This window comes from Apteryx rowi, unplaced genomic scaffold (assembly GCF_003343035.1).
Source record: "Apteryx rowi isolate R43461 unplaced genomic scaffold, aptRow1 scaffold_41, whole genome shotgun sequence".
In the NCBI taxonomy this organism is placed as follows: domain Eukaryota; kingdom Metazoa; phylum Chordata; class Aves; order Apterygiformes; family Apterygidae; genus Apteryx; species Apteryx rowi.
Window position 1 is genome coordinate 601,919 of NW_020450621.1, and position 25,093 is coordinate 627,011.

Genomic DNA, 25,093 nt, shown 5'->3' on the forward strand with positions numbered 1-25,093 from the left:
GTGCTCAACATACATATTTGGCAAGCTGCAAGCCAGCTACCACTGCAACAAGCAATTCTGGGTAGGATTTTTGCAGCTCCAGCATCAGTAATTAGTGCCTCATGCCCACCCTACATGCTTACCAAAAGGAGAATAAGAATATGGAGGGTGAGGATACTGATTGGCAATTTTTGGAAGGCTTTTAATGAAAGAGTTGCCCTCTATGCAATGCTGTTGCTCAGCTCCTGTAACAAGTAACGCATGGTGAGAGATTGTGTTGTAGACCTGGGGTGACCAACAGTAACTACTGTAGAACTGCAGGATGATAGAAGTCCGTTTTTAGGTAACTTGGGTAGAACTTATCATTAGGCTATAGAGGCATAAACACAATACGAGAGCTGTCTTTGTACAGGAGATGTATTCTGCCACAGAATCTCCTCATCCATCTGTCCATCTCCCTTCCCTCCCTCCAGCCTTCTCTCAATCATCTTTGACTTGTACTCTTCCCTTGTCCTCTTACCACTGACAAATGCTCTAGTAGGGTTGGCAGATCCTTGTGAGCAGAACCAGGGGAGATTTAAGCCTGTGTCAAGCAATCTAGCTTGTGAAAATGGGAATCTAACCCTAAAAGTTTTGTATTTCAATAATACATGCATTTTTTACAGAAAGTGATGAAAAATAAGGCAATAAAAGTAAATCTATTTGCACATCAAAAAAAATCTTAATTTTGGGAAAGTTTAGCCACTCCGCCTTATCTGAGACATCAGGGAAAATCAGGTTGTAACTTGGAACACCTTTGATAACCAGATAAAAACATTACAGTAAATGTTGGGTAGAATAAGCCCAGATTTCTTTCATTCCTCACAGGAGACTAAAATGCTGAATAGAAAGAATGAATCAAAAAGGAAGTAACTTTTGATTCCATACTAACCTGTTTCTTTCAGTACTTTGAAAAGACTTTGGAAAGTACTTTGTTGCATTGTTAATTTTCTTTTTAACTAGCTAATTTTATACTGCACATTTTAGGGCATTAAGTAGAAAAATATTTCAACACTATAGCTGCATGAAAAGCAGATCAAATGATGCATATTATAGCAGTTAAGACTACACAGAAAAAATACTAAACTCAAGAGTACAGCAACAAAGCAGAGATGTTGAGTAAATATCAAAGTACTTATGTTTCAAAATACTTATGCCAACATCTGTCCAACAGTATTTCCTCGAAGTCTTGATCTCAATCTTAGACTTACAGAAATAACACATACAGAGGGGCTGGGGAATATATGTGAACAAAAAAGATATCCCATTTTAAAGCTAGGTCTCACCTCAGAAACAAATGCTGTTCTGCCAGGCATTTAACTCTCTTCCTCAGCAGCAAAAACTGTTCAAAGCTGACTGCTAATGGGACAAACTACCAAGGTGCTGGAAGCTAAAACTAAATAAATAAAAAAAATGCAGCTCATCTCCAATTTAAACGCAAAGGTGAAGAAAACTGCCAAATGAAGTAGTTTACCAAGAATTAACCATCCTTCAGTCTTTATGCAAAGACCAGCTTTGTATTAAATTACAGAGGCACTCTGATAAGGAATTTCTTCTCACTGAAATTATTTATTTCAAGGAGAAATTATTAATTGAAAATGCTCCTCAGTTTAACTTCCTTTAGGATAGTCACCAGAAGTATGCAAGCAGACTAACCACAGGTTAACTCCTTATTAAATAGCTATTAATAGCTTGTCTTCAGGATTATCCAAGATGCTCTTTAAGTCTSTCTCCTGTGCAGACCACAGAATCTCAGAATGGTTGAGGTTGGAAGGGACCTCTGGAGATCATCTAGTCCAACCCCCCTGCTCAGGCAGGGTCACCTAGAGCACAATGTACAGGATTGTGTCCAGGCAGGTTTTGAATATCTCCAGAGAAGGAGACTGCACAACCTCTCTGGGAAACCTGTGTCAGTGCTCTGTCACCCTCACAGTGAAGAAGTTTTTCCTCATGTTCAGATGGAACTGCCTGTGTTTCAGTTTGTGCCCGTTGCCTCACGTCCTGTAGCTGGGCACCACTGAAAAGAGTCTGGCTCCATCCTCTTGACACCCTCCCTTTAGATCTTGGTATGCATTGATAAGATCCCCTCTCAGCCTTCTCTTCCCCAGGCTAAACAGGCCCAGCTCTCTCAGCCTTTCCTCATAGGAGAGATGCTCCAGACCCCTAATCAACTTCGTAGTCCTTTGCTGGACTTGCTCCAGTAGTGCCACATCCCTCTTGTACTGGGGAGCCCAGAACTGGACACAGTACTCCAGATGGGGCCTCACCAGGGCTGAGTAGAGGGGGAGGATCACCTCCCTCCGCCTGCTGGCAACACTCTTCCTGATGCACCCCAGGGTACCATTGGCCTTCTTGGCCACAAGGGCACATTGCTGCCTCATGCTTAACTTGTCCATCAGCACTCCCAGGTCTTTCTCTGCAGAGCTGCTTTCCAGCAGGTCAACCCCCAACCTGTACTGGTGCATGGGGTTATTCCTCCCTAGGTGCAGGACTCCGCACTTGCTTTTGTTGAACTTCATGAGGTTCCTCTCCACCCAACTCTCCAGCCTGTCCAGGTCTCTCTGAATGGCAGCGCAGCCCTCTGGTGTATCAGCCACTCCTCCCAGTTTGGTATCATCAGCAAACTTGCTGAGGGTGCACTCTGTCCCTTCATCCAGGTCATTGATGAATAAGCTGAACAGGGCTGGACCCAGTACTGACCCCTGGGGGTCGCTAGCTACAGGCTTCCAACTAGACTCTGCAGCGTTGATCACAGCCCTCTGAGCTCTGACATTCAGCCAGTTTTCAATCCACCTCACTGTCCACTCATCTAACCTACACTTCTGAGCTTGTCTATGAGGATGTTATTGGAGACTGTCAAAAGCCTTGCTGAAGCCAAGGGAGACAACATCCACTGCTCTCCCCTCATTTATCCAGTCAGTCATTCCATCAGAGAAGGCTATCAGATTGGTTAATCATGATTTCCCCCTGATGAAGCCACGCAGACTACTCCCGATCACCTTCTTTTCCTCCACATGCTTAGATGAGCTGCTCCATCACCTTTCCAGGGATGGAGGTGAGGCTGACTGGCCTGTAGTTTCCTGGGTCCTCCTTCTTGCCCTTTTTAAAGGCTGGGGTGACACTGGTTTTCTTCCAGTCTTCAGGCACCTCTCCTGTTCTCCATGACCTTTCAAAGATGATGGAGAGTGGCCTAGCAATAACATCCACCAGCTGCCTCAGCACTCGTGGGTGCATCCCATTAGAGCCCATGGATTTGTGGGTGTCACGCTTGCCTAAACGATCTCTAACCTGATCCTCCTCTACCAAGGGAAAATCTTTCTTTCTCCAGACTTTCTCTCTTGCCTCCAGGGTCTGGGATTCCTGAGGGCTGGCCTGAGCAGTAAAGACTGAAGCAAAGGTGGCATTCAGTRACTCTGCCTTCTCTGTATCCTTCATCACCAGGGCACCCACCCCATTCAGCAAAGGACCCATATTTTCCCTAGTCTTCGTTTTGCTACTTATGTATTTGAAGCCCTTTTTGTTGTTCTTGACATCTCTTACCAGATTTAATTCCAAATGGGCCTTAGCCTTCCTCATCGCATCCCTGCATACTCTGACAACGTTCCTATATTTCTCCCAAGTGGCCTGTCCCCCTTTCCACATTCTGTATACTTCCTTCTTCTGGTTGAGTTTTGCCAGGAGCTCCTTGCTCATCCATGCAGGTCTCCTRCCYCCTTTGCTTGACTTCYTACTCATAGGGATGCWCYGMTCTTGAGYYTGGAGGARGTGATGYTTGAATATTAACCAGCTCTCTTGGACCACCCTTCCTTCTAGGGCCCTAACCCATGGGATTCCTCCAAGTAGGTCCCTGAAGAGGCCAAAGTTTGCTCTGCTGAAAGTCCAGGGCTGTGATCCTACTTATTGCCCTGCTTCCTCCTCGCAGGATCCTGAACTCCACCACCTCATGGTCACTGCAGCCAAGGCTGCCCCTGACCTTCACATCTTCAACCAGTCCTTCTTTGTTTGTTAGTACGAGGTCCAGCAGCACACCTCTCCTTGTTGGCTCCTCCACCACCTGTGTCAAAAAGTTATCATCAATGCTCTGCAGGAACMTCYKRGACTGTTTGTGYCTAGCTGTGTTGTCTCTCCAGCAGATATCAGGGTGGTTGAAGTCCCCCATGAGAACCAGGGCCTGGGATCATGAGGCTACTTCCAGTTGACTGCATTCACCTGTTGGAGGCATCTCGACTTGAGCCACATTTTGCCAACTACCCTGTCACAAACAGGAAGAACTCTCCACTTCCCGTCTTTCCTAGTTTAAAGCCCTTCTTACCAGGTTGGCCAACCTGTTGGCAAAGACACATGTGCYCCTCTTGGTGAGGTGGATCCCATCTCTCCCCATCAGTTGTCAATCTTCAAACAGGGTCCCATGGTCATAGAAACCAAAACCCTGTTGCCAACACCAGTGGTGCAGCCAGTTGTTAACTTGGAAAGTCCTTCTCTTCCTCCTCTCATCCATCCCCCTCACTGGCAGGATTGAGGAGAAAATGACCTGGGCTCCCAGACCCTTTACCACCATCCCCAGAGCTCTGAAATCCTGTTTGATGGTTTCCAATTTGCCCTTGGTGTCATTAGTGCCCACATGGAAGAGCAGCAGAGGGTAATAGTCTGATGAGTGGACAAGCCTTGGCAGTCTTTCCATGACATCTTGTATGCGAGCCCCTGGCAGGCAACAAACCTCTCTAGATAAGAGGTCAGGTTGGCAGACAGGTGCCTCCCATCCCCTGCAGCAGGGAGTCCCCCACAACAATCACCCGCTGCTTCTTCTGGGTGTTCCCGCAAGGCACAGGGTCTGTTGTCCCAGTTGCTTCTCTTGCAGCCATGTCCAGCTCTTCCTCATCCTGGAGGGCACTAAACCTGTTCCTCAATCGCAAGTCCTCAGGAGGAGTAGGAGCCTTTCTCCTCCTACGAGGAGTGACCAGCTTCCAGCCGCCTTCTACAGTACTGTTTCACATGGCACAGAGCCCTCCGGCAAATCCACTGCTGTGGGGGGTTGAGACTCCTGGAGCTGTACAGTCTCCAAGAACACCCTGTCTATCTCCTTCTCATCTTCTCGGATGCTACGCAGCCTACTGACTTCCTCCTGTAACTCCCTTACCTGACGACACAACCCATCAACAGCAGCCCACCTCCTGCAGGAGAGGTGACTGTCAGCCCAGGCCTCCCGGAGAGGCCCCAAGCACTCCCTGCAGCCTGAGAGCTGTAGAGCTGCATCTGCTGTCAGAGGGTCTGTCTGGGTCCCAGCCTCTGACACAGCCAACGCAGCAACTCCAACGGCTACTGGAGAATGTGCTCTGCGGCGTGTCATGACCATACTTGAGGAAGCGTACACTGCAGGGATAGGAAACGAAGGTGCCTTCTTGCACCCTTCTGCTCAAACTGCTGCACTCTGGGAGCCACACTCTAGGCCTGGCTCTTATATAGGCCTCTCCCTAGCACTGACTCACAGGGTGCTTGACCTGCCCTAATCAAGGGCCACCTGGATCAAAGGCCCCAACTCCCTCTGATCATGGGCAACCAAGAGAGCTCGTCAGCTACACCAAGCTAGAGCTTCTGCCAGGAGAAGTTAGGGCTTCCTGCAGTTGTCCTTGCCTAGCTTCCCCTTTCCTGCTCGCAGCAATCACCTTCTAGTTCCTTGGGGGTCCTCAGAAAGCCCCACAACTTCCAACAAGGTCCTCAAAGTTCTAGTCAGAGCCCAAACACTGCTGCGCAAACTGCTGCKTCTGTTCGCTGCCTCTGTTAGCTGCGAGTCCATCTTATGGCCCATATCCAAATCATGTCTTTAAATCATTTTGGCTTGATTATAAAACATGAAGCCTGTATCAATGTTAAATATACTTCATTGCTTGCTCATCACAAAATTTATTTCATCCAAAAGGAGGGGACATGGTAAATTCTAAATGGTATTTAATAATACACTAGCAAAAAAAGTCACTAGACGTGGGGGATGGGGTGAGCTTTCAAATAGCTTAGAAAGAGTAATTTATCTTTGGCTCCACCACTTTCTTTCCTTTTTAGATCAAATACTGATCTCTGTTCAGCTTTAATTATACCAAGCCAAAAATACCAGTGCCTGTGTTTTATCCGGATTTTTCCCTAGAGCACCTTGATAGGTTATTTGACAGACTGACAGTATTTTAATTCATGTTCCAAAAACCCAAATTTCTACATAGCCTTTTACCTTCCAGGCCTTATTGTAACTGCCTGCCTTTCTGGAGGGAATGACATTTGTGTGCTCTGGCAGAGAAAAATGGAAAAATGAACTAGTTAGTCTCTAAAAGACTACAAAGTTCTCTCTGAGCTGTGCAGTGTGTGCTGCTGTCTCCTCTGCACCAAAGCATACTTTGGCACCACCTTCACGTCTTCTGTGACCTTTTATCACAGAAATAGATCAAAACTGAGTTCCAGCCACTTTGCTCTGAACCACAGTTTGTATTCAGAAAGGCCAGTGGCTTATAATATGCTGTTCCATCTGGGGTTCATTATGAATAATTCCCCTCTGTTTACATCTCTAGATTAGGTTAGAACTAAGTTAGTTGTGCCATTTTTAGTCTGCATACATTTAAAAAGGAAGGTTAAAGACAGGGGTGAGGGGCTTTGGTTAAAAAAAGAACATTTTCTATGTGGTCCACCTTGGAAATAGGAGATCAAGTTTTGGCAAAAACACAAGAGAAAAAAAAACAAGAGTGGCATGCTATTGTCTTGATGGCAAAAATAATACTGCTTGAATAAAGCCATGACTACACAGTTTGCTGCATTTGCATGGAGTGAGGTTGGCAGGCTAGCAATGCTCATTCATACAATTCTTACTGTTTTCTAGGTTTCCTACAGCATTTACCTAAAGCAATAAGCTGGATTGTTTTAGTTCAGTGCCATTACAGACAAGTGACTAGAACAAACAAATGAGGTGGCTAAAGAAACACGTAACATGCCTTCCCAGTGATCTGCATTTGGATGTAACAAGCAGGTGAAAATCTGGAGTCCCATCGTAAGAATACATTTTGGTAGAAACCCATGAGGACAGCCAACTACAATTTCCAAGTGTTGATCTAGACAAAAACTGGGATGCACTCTCAAATGTATGTAGTAATAATTTGCATAGCTCCTAACAGATATCGTTGTCTATCACTGTGCATGGCTTTATAAGTTGCCAACTTTAATGGTTCACACAGCTTTGAAATCTGCTATTCATTTGATATAAGGGCTGGCAAATTTTTTCTCAGCGTAGCTTTATGTGATGCTTCTGAACACAGTTATGACTTTTCAACAACACTGCTAGCTATTAGAAGACACCAAAAAGTACAGTATAGGAGCAAAAACAATCATGGAGATAATGTGAGTTCCGATGAGTTTAGTAAAATCTTACTGCTTCTTTCGGTAGTGAAGTACTGCACTCTTTATATATATGGTTTGGATAACTTTCAGGAAGATTATTTCCCTTGAGTTTCCTGAAAAATTAAGTCAGAAATACAGCTCATGTGACCCTCCTCCTGTGGATACTATTAAAAATGTGATCCTTTCTATTAGATTATCTCAGTCTAAGCACACCATGAAGAAAGAACTTGCTAAAATCAACTGCTTTCAAGTACTTCTGCTTTAAATACTATTATTATTATATATTTTTTAACATTGGTGATCCCTTTAGCTTTGCTTGATAACATGAGGTTTCATGCTGAAAATATCTCAAACTTGGGCTCTCATTACGATCAGGTATATACAAAAATTAATCATATATCAGACGTTGCATAAATAACATCTCTATCATTTTATTTAGGTAGCACATAAAGCATATCTGTCAGGGTTCTTAGATACCATTTCTGAGGAAGCTATTTAGAATTTTGTTTGGATATTGCCACAGTGAAAACACACAGGGAATAAGTTTCCAGTGAYTGCAGATCTTGACCAGAAGGAATTTTGTTTGTAAAAACATTTCGTAAACTATTTTAAAAATCTGTTTCTCATAAAGCCTGCATGGACAGACAGATACATGCATACTTACCTCTAATAAAAAAGATCATTACATCAGAGGTTATATATTTATATTCTATCAATCCACCCCGCTATTAACTTAAAACATCAAATCACATTCCCTCCATGGAAGAATTCTCTTCCATTTGTTCTAAGCACTGAAATATGAAGAACAGGTGTTTGGATTTAATTCCAAATGAGAAATGCAGCTTTTTGGCATGGACACAGTTTAGCAAATGGAAAAGACTGAAATCTGGACATTTCTTGGTCTGTTTCTGTGTTTACTGGCAGCAATATGACACTTACAGGTTGCACTGTTAAACACTAACTCAAAAATGGAGAGGGAAGTGATCAAATTAACATAGTCAGATCACAGGTCAGGTCAGCACACACACGGGTAAGATCCTTGAGAGGGCTCAGTACTAATTTATAACAGCTCTATTGATACAGATAGAAAATCTTTCTTTGCTTCAAATTAATTCTTTTCAAGTGGAAAAGAATTATATCAGTACTAAATACTTCACAGTGCCAAATGCTAAAAGATTTAGGACCTGATGCTGTGTTCTCTAAACTCACACAGGATAAAGGTTTGACCTCATTGCTTATATTCACTGCTTCATTCAGATCTCTTGCCAACCCTGTTAGCATGGTATTTTTGTTGAAAGTCCTCCATGTCAGCCAAGGCAACAGATCTAACAAGATTACAAGGACATATCATGCATTGCTGCTTAAAATCATTAGGATTGTTAGCGTATTACATCTTAATATCAAGTGGCACAATTCCTACCTAATTATAACAAAAAAAAAAAAGGAGAGAGAAAAGGAAAGAAAAGCAAAAAGAGCAGAGCAATAGTCTGTTTAACTTAACTTCTTGAACTTTATCTTTAGATTTGTTGTTCTATTGTTCTTACTGTGTTTTAGTTTTGTTTTTTTTTTTGAACTTACCAATGATGTTCAAGAAGTTAAATCAAACATATTCTTCAGAGAATGAAAGTACAATGATAAGGAACAATAATTAAAAGAAGAAATAAAGAGCGTGGGTCAACAAATGTAGACTGTAATGGAAGCTAGGCTCCATTCCCTGGACTGCCACTCACCCACTGCCTAATTAAAGGCAAACCTATTAAAGCCAAACCTTTTCACCACTCTGAACACTTCTCCTGTTCTCTGTTCAACATCTCTTTAAATTATAATTCTTTTTGGCAGCTCAGAGAATATATTTGTATATCATCATATACCGACACCCACACATGCATATATGTATTTATATATACATACACATGCTGCATAGCACAATAGTGCCTCTTTTAGAGGCTATAAATATTATAGCTAAATATTATATTATGTTGTAGCTTACATAATAAAACATATATATTATGTTGTAGCTTACATAATAAAATAAGAAATAGCCTTAGCAGAATTTTTTTTTTTACAGTACTATTAAATGAAGGCTCTCCCCTCCTCCAAAAAAACCAGAACCACCCATTCTAGCTCTAAAATTTTACTAACATCATTAGAGGGAAACCCCCTGAACTCCAAAACACAATGAATGGACCCAAATGGGTCTGAACTAGAATGATAAAATTTGCTAACGTATTTCCACTACTACCATAATAAATATCACCTGAAACAGGCCCACCCATATCCCAATATAATTCATCCAGTGATCCAAATATTCTCATGATAAACATGCAGATGACCCTAAAGCAACCAAAATGAACTTGTACACACAATCTACAAAAAAGAAAAACACTTAGCTATCAGTGGAGGAACACTTCTCAGAGAACAGTCATTTAATTGGTAACCTCTCAGTTCTCATCCTCGAGGGAAACCTACTTAACATCTTCCAAAGACAAGCTTGAAAACTAAAATTGACAACTGGATATAGGAGAACCACAGATACAGTGATAGTAGTTTTATGGCACATTGTAACATCCCCTTCTCCCTTTCTTCTTCAGGTTATGGATATAAATCTTTTTTTCTCCTTAGAAAAATCTACCTTATCTTTCAGAGATGGTTCAGTATCCATAACAAAACTACAAACAATTCATCCTGACTTTTATTTACCTTTCATATCTGCTGCTTCTAATTCAGGCCTGAGGAAGGGCTTGAATTTCTTGAAATCTTGTTTTATTTTTCCAGGTATGCTGATGTATCTAACAAAGCATGCTAGATTTATTTGCAAACACCATTTCAGTTATGTCCTTAAATCATCAGAGTTGCATCAAACCAACTGCATTTGGTTAAGTACTGTTTTCCATGAAACTGGAATCAAGAATGACGTATACATGACAGCCCAGATTTACTGGCCCTCATTTTGATCTATGTCCCTTTGCCTAGTGTTTCTTAAAACAGTTTTCAGGCTTTCAGAGGCTGTTAGTCAACAGGAAATAGTAGATGCAACAAATCTGCTGGAAGTCAGACCAGATGCTTCCTGGTCTRCATATTCATCCACAGCACTCACCTTTCCACCCTCATCAAATTTGCCCACATGATAAAACCATTCTCGGGAACAGAACCAGGTTGGCATGATCACAGTAGGGCCATGGGAGGTAAATACCTAGGAAAAAGGTGGAAAAAACAAAAAAATAAATATAAAAAATCAAACCCAGGCTAATTAATACAATGTCAAAAATAGCATCTATTGGGAAACAAAGTAGATCTTACACATTCACCTAAAAATCTGCAAATACTTACTTATATTTAACCTTCAGCACAGAAAAGCTCCACTGAAATATTTGTTTATAATATAACATGTGCTTAGTGCTTAAAATGTAGCGTATGCCAGCATCTCTGAGGTGTCACAGCCACATAGATGAATCTCTATTTCCTGCTTCAGATTCCATGACCCTCTATTCTATCATAAGTTACAAACAAACATGGAATACTTGGAATTATACTTCAAATTTTGAGAAATATACTGGAAATGACAGTTCTATTGAAAGTGCCAATGCTGATAGTGAAGGGAAAGGATTGAAGAAAATCTTAAAAAATTACAGTTCTTAAACTTAACGCTAGAATTGCACATTGATTTTCCATTTTTTATCCCTTATAAATATATTAAATAGGAACTTCCACTGATCTTTTATTTCTGACAAAGACACTTAAATTATCAAGCTGGGACAAGTACAATACAATTTGGTTTTAAACATTACCAGAGCACTATGGATTTGCTACCCCAGTGGTACCTACCTTAAAAGGTTGTCAGAAAGAAAATGCTTTAGGGAATGAAAAGGGAGTGGCTATTAATTTCATCCTCTTGAATAGTGACAGCCAAGAATTATACAAATCAGTCTTTGCGGCTTTAAACAAACCTGTCGTGAACACAACTATGAAATAAAGCAGAATCTGGATTACGGAAGGTAAACCGATTCTTTCCTTTATTACAAGGTGAAGCATCCAGCCAAACAATAGACTGAACCTGCCAAACAGAACGGGCAAAGTTAAGGCAGCGAGCGGCCTGTGCCGTGTTCCAAGAACTCTACAGGAAATAGATTACAGCCTGATTTACACAGTGAGAAGAAAAAAAAAAACCCAAAACAAAAAAACCCTCCAAACACCACACCATTACTGCTACTCTTCAAACACTAATGAAAATGCTGATCTTATGAGCACATCATTCCATAGCATGCTATATTGGCAATATTAATATTCTCATATAGTTGAAATTTTTAAACATCAGTGCATAAGTGTAAACTTTGTCGCTTGCACCTAGGCATGTACACGCTCAAGGTGCTAAATAACTATCCCTCATCTTGATTTCAGCCTGAGATGGAGTTCCTCAAATTCTTGTCATGTCTGGATGCTTCCATTTCCATGGAGAAACAGAGATTTAGAAGCCAAATTTTACGCACCCAGTTCTCTACAGGCACTTAGATCAGCTCTCCAAGCAACTTAGTGTAGAAGTCTAACCAAAAGCTCATGGATGATCTACTCCCAGTGTTTTATGGCATGAAACATGTGACCAACTGCAGGCACCCACTTTTGGGTGAAATGCGCTGCATTCTAAACTCCATGGACATAACGATAGATTTACGCTGTCGAAAAGGGAGCCTAGGGTGACTTGCTTAGATGCTTACATTTTAGACAACCCTATTGAGTCAGAATAATCCCCACCACCTAATAACTATGATTTAACACATTAATGGCTTGTCCCTAACAGGGATACTCTGGCTTCTGAGGTGCTAAATGTTAAGAACTCCCCCCAAAATCAGTGGGAGCTGAAAGACTCAAAACAATCCCAGAAAATCAGAGTAGACATGACTAGTCAGTACATGGTTATTAGCTCCACACTAATTAATTACAAGGGCAATTGCCCACAACACACTGCACATCTTTCCTAAATCAAACACTGCTCTACAGCTCTGTCCATTTCAGAGAAGATACTGAATCACACAAACTCATTGATGGCGAGGTGGACGGGTTGCTACGTATGATTTCTGGGTCTTATCCTTCAAAAAAGACCTTGAACCTGGAATAGTACACCAGCTGAGAGTCAATGAAATGGTAAAAAACCTTTGTCTGTACGAATGCCTCAACATTTCCAGCCTAATGTCAAAATAAGCTTAAGCAGATCTAAATCTGTGCTGCTGCCGCAAAAGGCAAACTCATCCTACCTTGTCCCTTGCTATGTTGAAAACAGTGTTAGTGAAGCTGTGCAGCCAGCCAAGATATATATATACATTTTTGCTAGCTTCATTTTCAGCTGGATCTGCTCCCTGATCCAGCTAACCACATAACCACCACAGTGACACTAGTGTTTATGCGGGTAGGTGGATCAGGGAGCACACTAACACGGAAGAGCAGGGAGGAAAACAGGGCACCAACCACAGAGGAGAGCAAGACCATTCTCTTCAGCAGCTATACAGATAATCCACAGATAATCTTTAATCTGACAGGAGAAACTATATGCTCAAAGTCTATTTTTACAGTATGCCTGGATTAATTTAACAGCTCTCCCACCCGCCCTGCCTCTGGCTATGCACCCCTGTCACCTCCAGCAGCATTGGCTCTCACCTGACCCCATGGGCAGCTGGATCAGAGCACTAAGCCAGTAGGAAAACGATTCTTTTTTTAGTTAGTTTTCCATAGCCTTCGTTCTCTGAAGCGGTTCACTGTGGGGTCAAACTAGCAATACTGCTGACATACTGGAGGGGGAAGGAAAATGTTCTGGAGAAGAAAACAAGACTTCCCTTTTCGGTCACGGCCCACAGTTAATCAGTCCAGTCGTAATATAAAACTGCACCCTCTGCCTGTGAATGCTTACAGCAACGGGAGGAGAGCTGGCTCAGAAAAAACATTAAACTCCTAACAATTATATCGAAACACTGCAGCATCTGCCAAACTTTTGAAAGCTATTTCGGCTTCAGGAGAAGGAAAACAACCACAAACTTCTGCATTTGGGAAATTCTAGATGTCAGATCTCCTCTGGATTTTTTTTTTTGCCTACTCTGTTGTCACGCACACTAGCCAAAGCATTAAAAAATGGGGAAAGGATTAGAAGACACTGATAAAAGCCTTTCGCTTTGTGAAATTGCCACTTGAGATTTTATCTACAAAGGTTTTAGACTGTGTGGATTGGAACAAGACAAACAAACAGGACATGCTATCCTTAAAAATCAAACCAAAGTACAGTTTATGATGCAGCTCTATAACTGCTATGTTAATTTTTCTTGCAAACAATCCCCAGCTCTGTCCACCAAATGTTTTTTTTATCGCCTCAGAACCTTCTTGGGTCTTCAGTCCCCTTCTTTCACTAATTATTAGTGAATCCTGTACACCTGTAAGATCTATTTGAGGAGTTAATTCATTATACTGGAAGGCAATATGGAATTCTTCACATATAGCTGTCTTGGAAGATTAATCCTCAACTATAGTTAAATCTGCTGTTACTTACAGTACACTATAAGCTATAAGGATTATCTAAATATAGTCCAGCAAATGAAAACAACTTGTCAAAAAAAAAAAATAGAGCTTGTAGATGAAGGTATAAATCTGTCCCAATTTAGAATTTCTAAGGAACACAGCATTTTATCCTAATTATACTGGGATCCATCTTCATCAGCTTCCAGATAACACACACAGGCTGCTATTTCAGCAACATATTTGTTAAATTATTTAGAATTTTTTTGTCATCTGGTTTTGTTCCAAGGCTCAAGCAGCAAGTAATTGCAACTGATTTACTCTGGTTGCTCTTGCTAACTGTTTGACTATCAAATTACATTCAAGTTTTATAGAGAATCTCGGGGAAAGAATTATAAGGAATATAAAGAGTTGGAAAAGCAATTTTCATTTGTTTTGTTTCAAAGCTGTCAGCAAGCACATGTGATTCTGGTCCCCAGCGACGTTCACTTCAGATCACATCAGCACCCAATAAGAAACTGAAATTCCAGGACAAAGAATGGCATTCCTGTGTTTACAGAGACTGTTCAAGCAAAGTTCTATTTCCTGAACCAGCAAACAAAATCTAATAGTAATGTGCCAAAAGAATACATGTAGATGGTGAGATAACCTCACTGTATTTTGCCACGCAGAACATGGACAGGAAGCTAGACAGCTCGCAAGAGCAACGTATTTAACCAAGTGCCCAGATTGCTCTCCAATGCAACAAGTTAATTCCCCAAAATACACTACACTGGAGTATTTATGGTAACTATATGCACACAGGTCGACGATTAGAAATGATCTCCTTTGTGAGGATGAATAAAGCTTTTTCAATACCCTGGATCATATATTAACACACAACTTTGAGGTATCCAGTCAGAAGGTGAAAAAGGAAACAAATAAACAAACATCATGTCAGCTGTATCCAGACCATGACCAAAGGTCAACACTCCTGATTTAGATAAAATGATGTGTTAAGAGGCTAGTGCATTGATTTAGCAGTGAATGTACCAGGATTTCATTACTGGAGAGTAGGTTTTACATCCGGAATCAGGGGTGTGTTTGCATGTGACAGAAGAGACATGGAGGTAGAGAAGAAGAAGGGATTTCTTATCCTACTTCAAAAAAATTATTAGGCAAATAAGATTTTTCAAAACAAGAATTACAACAAATTTTACTAAGCTTTAAGGAACCTAAACACCCAATCTGGTATGGATTACATTGAGTTAGTTTATATTATATTGAACTGTTTCACCCTCTCCTATGCCTATATAAATAATTGCCTAATCATTGGACGCTTTAAGACTAGCTGAAAATCCCTAAAGAAGCCATGATCTGGCACAGTAAAAAGTACACTTCAGAGATAAAACCTGCCATAGCCTTCTGTACTGAAAGACTGAAACATAAACAGTAATTCTGATACAGGCTTGACTAAAAATCAGCATTACCTATCCTTCATAACTCCAAACTATATTCAGGGGAAAAAAAAAAAAAAAATCAAATTCAGGCATCCTGGGAATGCTGTAAGCTAAAACCAGTGAAAGCAAAGAGCATTCAGCACCTCTGAGAAAGTATTCCAGTTCTTCTCATGGAAAAATTTCAACCCACAGCTCCCAGTAACTTCTTCAGGATTTGAAGCCTTATTAAAAGCTGAAATGTTTCACAGTTTGCAAGAAATGCACACGCTCTTTGCAACAACAGAACTAATGTGAGCAGCTGCAATTTGTTGCCTTCTCACTTGCCGTATCTGTTTCTCTACCTGATATTTCTGCCACCAAATAAAGTGACTATTTGAAGGGATCTACACTGGTTGTTTTCTGTAACGACTACCTAGATTATACATGTAGTCCCCATTTCAGGATGTAGCTGGAGAATTCTACACTGCAGAGATTTTTTTCTTAAACCTCTAAGTAGGTTCCAACATTTTAAAAGTTATTCCAGTTCAAATTAAAAGATAATATTTTCAAAAAATTGGTTATATAAAGTAAAACGATCTCTCTTTGGTCAACCTTCCACATAAATACAATCCAAACGAAGAACGTTGTGTACAAGCTGTATGATTGCCATCTAATTTTTTTTTGAATTTTACRTAAAAAGTCTTAAGCCTATTCAAAGATGCAGCCACTGAACACTTTAGCATAGAATACCTATGCAACAAAGTATTGCTGACTTATGGAGTGCCAGGAATATACACCAATATTAAAACAAACAAACAAAAAAACCCCCAAACCTTCATCTTCTGAAATGAGTCAGTTGGAGGAATAAAATATAGTAGACTCTTATTTCTTTTGCGGATGCATTACCTAGATTGTGTATTAACATGTCCTCACTTCTTCCTCTCAACATCTCTGGCTACAACAGAGTGCCACAAAGACTGTTACGCAAAGACTTCTTATACCAGGCTACATTCCACCCACCTTTTTTTCTTTTCTTTTTTCTTTTTCTTCAGTTGGCAGCTGAAAAGAAATCTGCTTACAGATCTTCCAAAGGTAAATATATTAACTATGGTTTTATAGTCTAATACGTACATTTTGAATTAGCTGTGTCTTTGCTTTTTGTGAGCTAGCCCATGCCAACCCCATTGGGCTGGATAATTGAGAGTTGACTATACCACTGAATATTACTTTCTTAGTTGAAAGTTCCCAGTAAAACCCAATAGCAAATGCCATTCTTCCAGCCCTTTTCAGATCTTTTATCGTCTAATGATGATGAATTAACCTACTGGTGAAATCAAAAGAATAGATGCATGCTCAGAGAATAGCCTGTATGATTTTGGCAGGTCTTACATCTTTTTTGTCTGTAACCTGCTGAAAGTGGTCTTGTAACATCCATACCTTTACAAGTCTCTGATTCTTGGAGAGTTTCCAGTATTTAAAGAGTCAAGTATTTACAATGGAAGAACTACTCCAACCAGTAAAATGAAGCGTTCCATACCAAGAAGTTGCCTACTTGGCTTTTAAAAGGCTTGCTGTTTATGCTGAGTTTTTACCATGAAAGAAAGAAGATAATCTGCTTAAAATCATATTAGCAAATAGTAAATTGTGATCAGAACAAATCAGAAATCTGTAAAAATACTACAATGATGAATGCTCATGTAATAAATCTTAAAAATGCTGTTTCCACTTGACTTTTTCTTTTTAAAGAGCTGAACACGCCATTAAGTATTTTTGCAAAATGAAGACTAGGTCTTTTACATTTTGAGACAGTCCCCAAATTAAAAAAATATATAACTGAAATAGAAATTCTAAGTTATTACAACAGAGTTTATATTACACAGAAATTTTCACCTCAAAGATTTATGAAAAACAAAAGACGACACAAATGTCCTGTTTGGAATGACAGATATGCCAATTTTGGCGATAACAAGGACAATTCTACCAGTACAAAAAGTTATGAGATCTTTAGTGCTCAGAAGATGACTTCAAAGTAACTATATTGCTGTTCAGAGCTAACAACTAATTTACTGCTCATAAAAAAATCAGCTATATTTGTAACTTATTAAATATTACTTAATATATAACAATATATACAGCACATAGATAATCATGCTAGCCCTGCAAAGGTCTGGAAAAGCTGCTTTTCTTTGGGCCCGCACTGTTACTTCCCAGCAACGTCTCCTGCTTCACTAATGAGTGCTGCTGCTATAGGGAAGTATATGCTGCTGAGCAGCTTACTTCACTTTTACTTCACCGCTATACTCCTACAATATCATCTCACTAGATGGTGTGCAGCAATGAAAATAAGACTATCCTGCCTTTTTAAGTGCATGATGCTATGTCCACAATTAACAGAGCAGTCAGTTGTTTGCTTCTCTAAACATTGCTAGTAATGATGAAATTCAAGCATCAGCTGAAAAGCAATTCCTTTTACAACCATGTCTGCAGTTTCTCTCTGTTCAGTCCAAAATGCATTAAATATCAAATGTGTTCAATATTTCTCATAAACTATATGACTAATTTTGGCAATTTTTAAATAGTTGTGCCATTTTATCATTTTGTTTAATCATACATAATGATGATAAGTCGACAAGACAGAAATGGCTTTCCAATTGTAATGAATATACAGCAAAAAAACCATTTTATTGTAAAAAAAAACCCTTTATTGTAATAAAGTTCTGATTATTAAATAAAAAGTTTAGGACCAAAAAACTTTCTTTAAGCCCAATTATATCTCTTTGTCAAATCTATAATCTCAAATTATGAAAAGAATCACAAACAAAGCAAATTCATGTAAAAAAGCAACATATGAAACTTGCCTACACACCATCATCCAAAATGAATGATCAACTGATATATGAGTAAATCTCCTGGTAAATTTCAACTTCAGTGGATTTTATAATACAGCTATTTTGAGAAGAAAAGATTGTAAAGTTTAAATATTTTTGAGATTGTAGTCAAGTTTATCCTAAAGCATGATAAATCCCAGATACTAATGCTCACTGCTTCTCTTTTTTAAATGAATTTTAGTGTTATAAAAGTTGCACGCACCTTGGGAGTGGGGGGAGATAGGGACCTCAGTTAAATGAATGCAATACAGGCATCTTCTAAACAAGTATAGAAATTCAGCTAAGGAGATTGCTTCCGAATTTGAAAAGTCCAGCTCTGTGGTCACGTACATGCAAAAGATCCATAGAAGAAATATTAAATATTCATGCAAACTAGCTGTATTTATTTCAGTACACATGGTATTTCCTTTAGTTTTCTCCCCCCTCCCAAAGTGCTTAAAATTTAGAATAGATTAAAAAAAAAATAGGTAAGATTTTAGAGTACAAATTCGAAGTATTTGATTAAGAAGAAGAAAAGTAGAATGTTTTCTTTAGGAAATCAAAGCAAACTTTACCCTAAATCTTGCCCTCATGACTTCTTGTCATATCACAAGTCTTTGGAGGCTATCAAAGCACTGAGTGCATTCCCGTGCCCCATGAGGGCACTTCAAAATTGTGAATGGGAGAACAAAAGAAAAGACTGAAAACAAAAATTGTTATTTAATTATTTTAGAAAAATAAATTTCACTGTTAGTGAAAAAAAAAAAAGTCATGCAACCGATTCTTGGGCAAATGAAAAAAAAAAAAACCTTCTTAGAGTTCTATTTTATAAAAATGGCCAAATAATAATGTTCTGTAGATTATTTCAAAATTTTTACCCCACAATACACATTCTTGTAATGATGTATACTCATTGGGGGAAAAAAATCAGTACCTCAGCAAAAGCTTTTACACACATACATATTTTTGATAACGAAAGGGACCTAACGCGTCAAGAACTCAGTGATCTGTTACACTAGTTTATTTTTCAACAGTGCAGAAGACAAAACTTGAAAGGCCTTGACCAATTCTGAGAATATGCAGAAATAAAAATTAAGTGCCCATTAATTTGTAAAAGTCTGAGAAAAAACAGAGCTGAGAGCAGTACAAAGCCTTTCCTTCCTATCAACATTCTCTTGTTTCAGCCTCCCTAATAACTTGTTGATGGGTTTATATGTGAGATTTGCTTTTGTAGGTCCTTTCACTGCCTCCTGGCCAACAATCTGGTCAACATTTCCTTTTATTTGTGACTCTTCAACCAAAGAGAGTATTTGTTTACTCTACCACCAAAACTCTCACAGTGTGAGGCAGCTTGTAGATCGTATCATCTCTCTGAAATTGGGCTCTAAGTATGCAACACCACCGACATTTATTCCTACTTTAAGTTCACTCTTGAACATGTCATTTCCTATCGCTGTTTTGAATTAGTAACTACTTCATCAGGCAGACAATCAATCCAGCATGTTAACATATTTTAAAAGTCTCAAGAATTCAATGATAAGAAGGAAGGTAATGAATAACTTAAGATCTTCCCACTGGGGACTGGTGAGAATTAGCTGTAGGGTACCTGTGCTCCAACTGGACCAATACAGTCAACAGCAAAGAGCAAGCCCTGGGGCCCAAATCCATCCCATCTAGATTTGAGGTTTCTAAGCAAGCAGCCCAGTCAATATGGGTCCTCCTGGTCACAGGAAACCACCTCTGTGTGGCAGCTCTTCTCATCTAAGGTCTCGGCTACCCTCCCTAATGAATGTGATGGAGCCCATGGGTGAATGAGGCTTCTACATTAACCAGTTTTGGCAAGCCCCTAGCTTTAAGCAGGTCAAATCTCTGCCTAAGCCTCATGTCTCCATACATTCAGGGAATTAGACTACAATAATTATCCTCAAATTGATTAAATGAATGAATAAGAAGCCATCTCTAAAAGACTGCTCAATATGCTAGGTGAAGCTGGATAATATATAAAGTACAGCTAAAAATGTTCAAAGAATTAAGAGAAAGTCTATTCTGCTACACATATGAAAGATTTTTTTCATTCTTCAAGACCGCTGTCTTACCCTGTCCTGCAGAAATATATACACTTGACAAAAGTAAGGAAAGGAAAGGAAAGGAAAGACGTACTACTGGCACTCAGCGTATACCATTGGTAAAGCTTACAGTGTTGTACAAACATGGAAGCAAATAAAGGGTGTTGTAATAATTTAAATTTCAAACAAAATACAAAGAAAAAATATTAATAACTATCCAAAGAAAGCTCACTGAATTAGAGAAGAAAATTTTGATTTTTCAGCTGCCAAGAAGCTGAAAATAGGCAGAGGAAACATATGCTAGAATTATACTTAACCATGTAATTTTAATTTTGAAAAYAGAGGAGCAGTTTTAGCTATACTAAAAAAATCACATACAGTTGTAGCACCAGCTGAGAAGGACCTACTAAGCAGCTCTTGGGATTTGTGTCTTTGAAAGTTTCATGGATCACTCAACATAAACACCTTTGTGTCACAGACAGCAATGCCACAGTTTGGCACACACATCCTGCTAAAAATGATTAATATTTAAATGAGGTTTCAAATTTCCAAATGACAAATTCTCAAAAAATTATTGTAAAAAAAAAAAAGGCAGAATGACAATCTATTTTAGAAATATACAGAGTTAAATTGTGTAATAAACCTTAATTTCCTTATGACTACTTTGTTAAATTTAGACAAAATTTTAGATAATTTTTCCAAAACCATGAAATTGATAACAAGAACTTTGCACTTGCTGTTTGTTTAAAAAAAAAGAAAAACCAAAAAAGGATAAAACACAGCAATCCAAGAGGAACTTTAGGCAAAGCTCTCTCTTTTTTTCTCTAACAGCTGATGCAAATTATTACGAAGGTTGGTCCAACCCTTCCTACAGTAAAGGGAGATGCCACTTTGGACACCCATATGGGGAATGGCAAATCTCTTTGCTGACCCAGATGCAGCTTTTGGTGTTACAAACTAAGCAAACTAGGAGTCTTGCTGCACTGAACATGTCACCAGGACAGAGAGCTGTAACTTTGAAATTCAAGCACAATGCCAGAGTAACAAAAACTTAAAGAGAATAAGATCATTAATCAGATCTCCCATTAGGGTTTTATTTGACTTAATAATGATATTAAGCGGAATCAATATATCACTAATACTTAATTATACCTTCTAATGAAACATTTACTATTTTTCATATTTGTTGCACTAAGACAATATGACGTCTAACTACTACTTTGAATATAGACATCCACCGAAATCTGTGAAAAACTAAACTTCAAATTAACAACATAGAGTTCTGAATCCATTCCAGAAACACCTACATCCGCTCCTGCACTGCAAAGGGAACTCAGCCAATCTAACACTCGGGGTATTGGGCTCCCACGTTTAGTTTAACACTGCTGAACACAAGTGCTATAACCTCCTTTTGGAAGTGGGGATTGCTGCCTTTTCAGACAGCACTGCTTCATAGAGGAATCCTATATAAAAACATATTATAGAACCAGAAGGACTTCTGTATTGCAATAACGGAATCTAAATTCCAAAAATAGCATAACCTCAGGAATAATCTGTTAAATCCTGATTCAGGAAACCATTGCTTTAGCAACATATACTTAGGCAAGCTGCATATGTTTAAATATTTAGCTAGCTTGGGACAGCTATGAACAGCAATTTTTCACACATACACATTATTTTGCCCCAGCAAAATCCACTGGAGAGTTTGATTCAAGTTTAGAAGGAGAAAAAGGCAGCTTGATCAAGGAAAGAAAAAGGATTTTCAAAAGTAGGCCAATTCATCTATAAAAGCTACCTTTATATTACAGTGTTAACTTGCATCTTCTCTACCGGCAACAAGTCATCTTTGCTAATTTCAAATCCTAGGTACAACTGCAAATTATGACTGGCCAAAACCACCTGAAGCATTTTAGCTGTGCAGCCAGTTCCATGCTAATAAACATGTTCTTCCCCTTAAAAAAACCCCACAAAAACAAAACAAAACAAAAAAAAACCCCAAAACCACCCACCCTTCAAATACTTCCCAAAAGACCATAAAATTAACGAGGTATAACAACTTCAGGACTTGTTATTCTGGCATATTTCAACCAACACCCTGTGAAAAATGACAGCAATGCTGGAACTGTGCAACGCAGCCTGTGCTAGCTCCAAAGCTGGTCACTGTGGTACCAGGTAAAGAAGCTCACTTCAAAGTTCATGGAAAAGATGAGCTGTTCCGTCAAAATTCCCATTTATTTTCCTACTTCACTGCAATGTGAGGAACTTTCATTCTAAGGAGAAGTAGAGAATATGGTACTGTATGTTCTTGCTGCTGTTTGCACTGTATGATTGCCACGTAGGATGAGGAAAGGAAATATCCACTCGGCTGAGAAAAACCTCCATTTAATAGAAGTACCAGAGGAAATCAGTGAAGTACACTTATTTTAAGCCATGCGCATACTTCAGCTGCTTCCCTGCACCAGRTGTGCCAGCTTTTTAGTGTTGAAGCAAGCGTGACACTTGAGGCACTTTAATTTTCAATTAGGTTGTTTCTAATAACCTCTTTCCTTCATTTCCAACGGAACTTCTCACATGTTTCATTCTATGCAATGATACTATGTTTATACCATCTGCCACTTAGAAAAGATACAAACCAGGTTTATATACAGTATCTGCAAAATGTAAAGTTAAAAAATTACACCAAGCCGCTGTACAATGTTTTAAGTTAAAGGGAAGATGTTTCTGTTTTCACTTATATCAGTGAAAATATAGACTACCTTCATGGACTTCAGCAGAATTACTGCAGTAGGAACGTAACTGGATGTAGTGTTTATACCGTCTGATCCGTAATACATTGCTGGCATGTCTGCAAGATCCTTTGCAGGCAGACATCAACTCTCTCTCGAGAGGAGGTGCATTAGTTTAGGGTAAGCACCATGCCACGCATGGACACCCGGCTTCCAGTCAGATCCATGAGTCAGCACAGTGAATTCCTGGCTATTTAGACGTGGGATAAAACTAGCCTTCACCTGCGTTCAGAAGGATGCGTCAACATACCCAGCAATGAAGGCATTTTCTCTGATTCATGAGGCCTTCTAAAATGGCCTGTCCAAATGACAGGTCATTTGGACATCGAGAGTATACCTGAAAGAGTTTAAGAAAGTATAAATATTTTAAGGCTCAGCTGCAATCAAAAAACTCTCATTTTCACACACACATTGCAAAAGAGGTGACACCGTTTTCTTTTGATTGCCACCAGAAGATGTTTGGACAATTTTTACTAAATCTTACCACATTACTTGATATTTTTTTTTATCCTCCATTTCCAAGTTCTAAAGCTTCCAAGCTCTAAGCTGTCAGTCCAACACAATTCCCGCACATCCCTGCCCTTAGTATCTGCCCCGGTAACTCTGTTGGCCCCTGTCGGGCCCTAGCCCACCACCTCTCAAATGCCTCCTCCCACAGCAACCCAGCAGCGATGGCAGCAGACAGTAGTTTGCCCTTCATGTCTCATCCAAATAAGTACTCCTTTTCACGCTTGTAACTTTAAGTGAATGAAGGGCATGTCTTTCAGTTTTACCTTAGGGAACACAAAATAAACAAGCTGTCATTTTAAGGAAAAGTCTAGGAAAATAACAAGGTCTACAAGGAAAAAAGAAAAAAAAAAAGAACAAAACTTGAAACTTCTAATGCTCTCCCAGCTGTTCTGGTTCTTGCATTCTGTTTAAATATATATTTTTAAAAATTTATCTAACAGTCAAACAGTTCAAAATAACATCATACGTATGCTCTACAACAACTATCAGACCTGGATTATCTCATTTCTGCTGCAGCAATGAGATCCGCTTGTTTCTGTTAACTCATCACATGAATTTAAATAAATAAATAAACAAAAACACATTTAAGATCAATGCTACAACAAATGATTCAAATCTTATTCTTTCTTATGCCAAATTTCAGAAAGCTAATTGCATCTTTTGATAACAAAATCTTCCTTGTAGCTCAAGGACAATAGCGTATTTATGATCTAAGTTTTTTTGGCGGAAGCATACTAATGCAAACTACAATGTCATGGAGTCAGTTAACAAGTTTTTATTTTAAATAAAAAGACATGTAACTTGAGGGGTTATTTTGTCTTTCTAGCTACACAACACATCACAAGGAGAGCTATCAGTGAATCAGATCAACTTACTGAAGTTAAAAGATACCATGCTTTCTCCCTACAAACCACATGTATTTCTTAATTATGACACTTTATAAAAACTGCAAATTAGTCTAACTTTAGTAATCATTTACTAAAAATGAATCTCAGACAAACTTTTGCTTACTGTACTAACATAAATATCATAAATCAGAAGTACCATGAAAGAACAGATACACAGAATCAGGCTCCTCTTGGGTTACTGTCTTTTAACAGATGTTATTTTCATAGGGTGGCAACTTCTAAACCTTGAGTGAGGCTTTTTCCATGATGAATACTAATACTACAGTTTGTTTTTAAAGTATATTCCATGCATTTTATTCCTTTACTTTATGGAAGAAAAGGACTGGTTCAATGTTCTGTTTGCTTAAAGCAAGCTATACATAATATTGACAGAATCTTAATGTTTCACTGTTTCAGTCTATCACCTGCTGTCACAAGTCTCTTACTTCTAAATAATTCTAGACAATTTATTTTCTTAATTTAATAAGAATTGTATGGACCTATTTTAAGATAAATAGTTGGCATTCTCCAATTTAAACATAATTTCTCATTAGCCAGCTGTGATCAGAAATAATCCTCAGCATTGCAGCTGCTTAGCAAATCCAGCAACAATTTTAAGTGTCAATATTTAGTAACAGAAGTTCAAATCCAAAATCCATCCCACATTAAAAA

At 39.0% G+C, this 25,093-nt stretch overlaps 1 protein-coding gene across 7 annotated transcripts in view; it reads right to left on the reverse strand.

Annotated features, from left to right (window-relative positions):
- The window catches only part of B3GNTL1 (UDP-GlcNAc:betaGal beta-1,3-N-acetylglucosaminyltransferase like 1), a 139,201-nt gene that overhangs the window by 33,056 nt on the left and 81,052 nt on the right, over positions 1-25,093 (reverse strand). For all 7 annotated transcript variants that reach the window (XM_026075693.1, XM_026075696.1, XM_026075692.1 and 4 more), the window contains one exon: positions 10,490-10,585. In XM_026075693.1, coding sequence (XP_025931478.1) covers positions 10,490-10,585 — 96 coding nt within the window. The remainder of the gene's footprint in view (positions 1-10,489; positions 10,586-25,093) is intronic.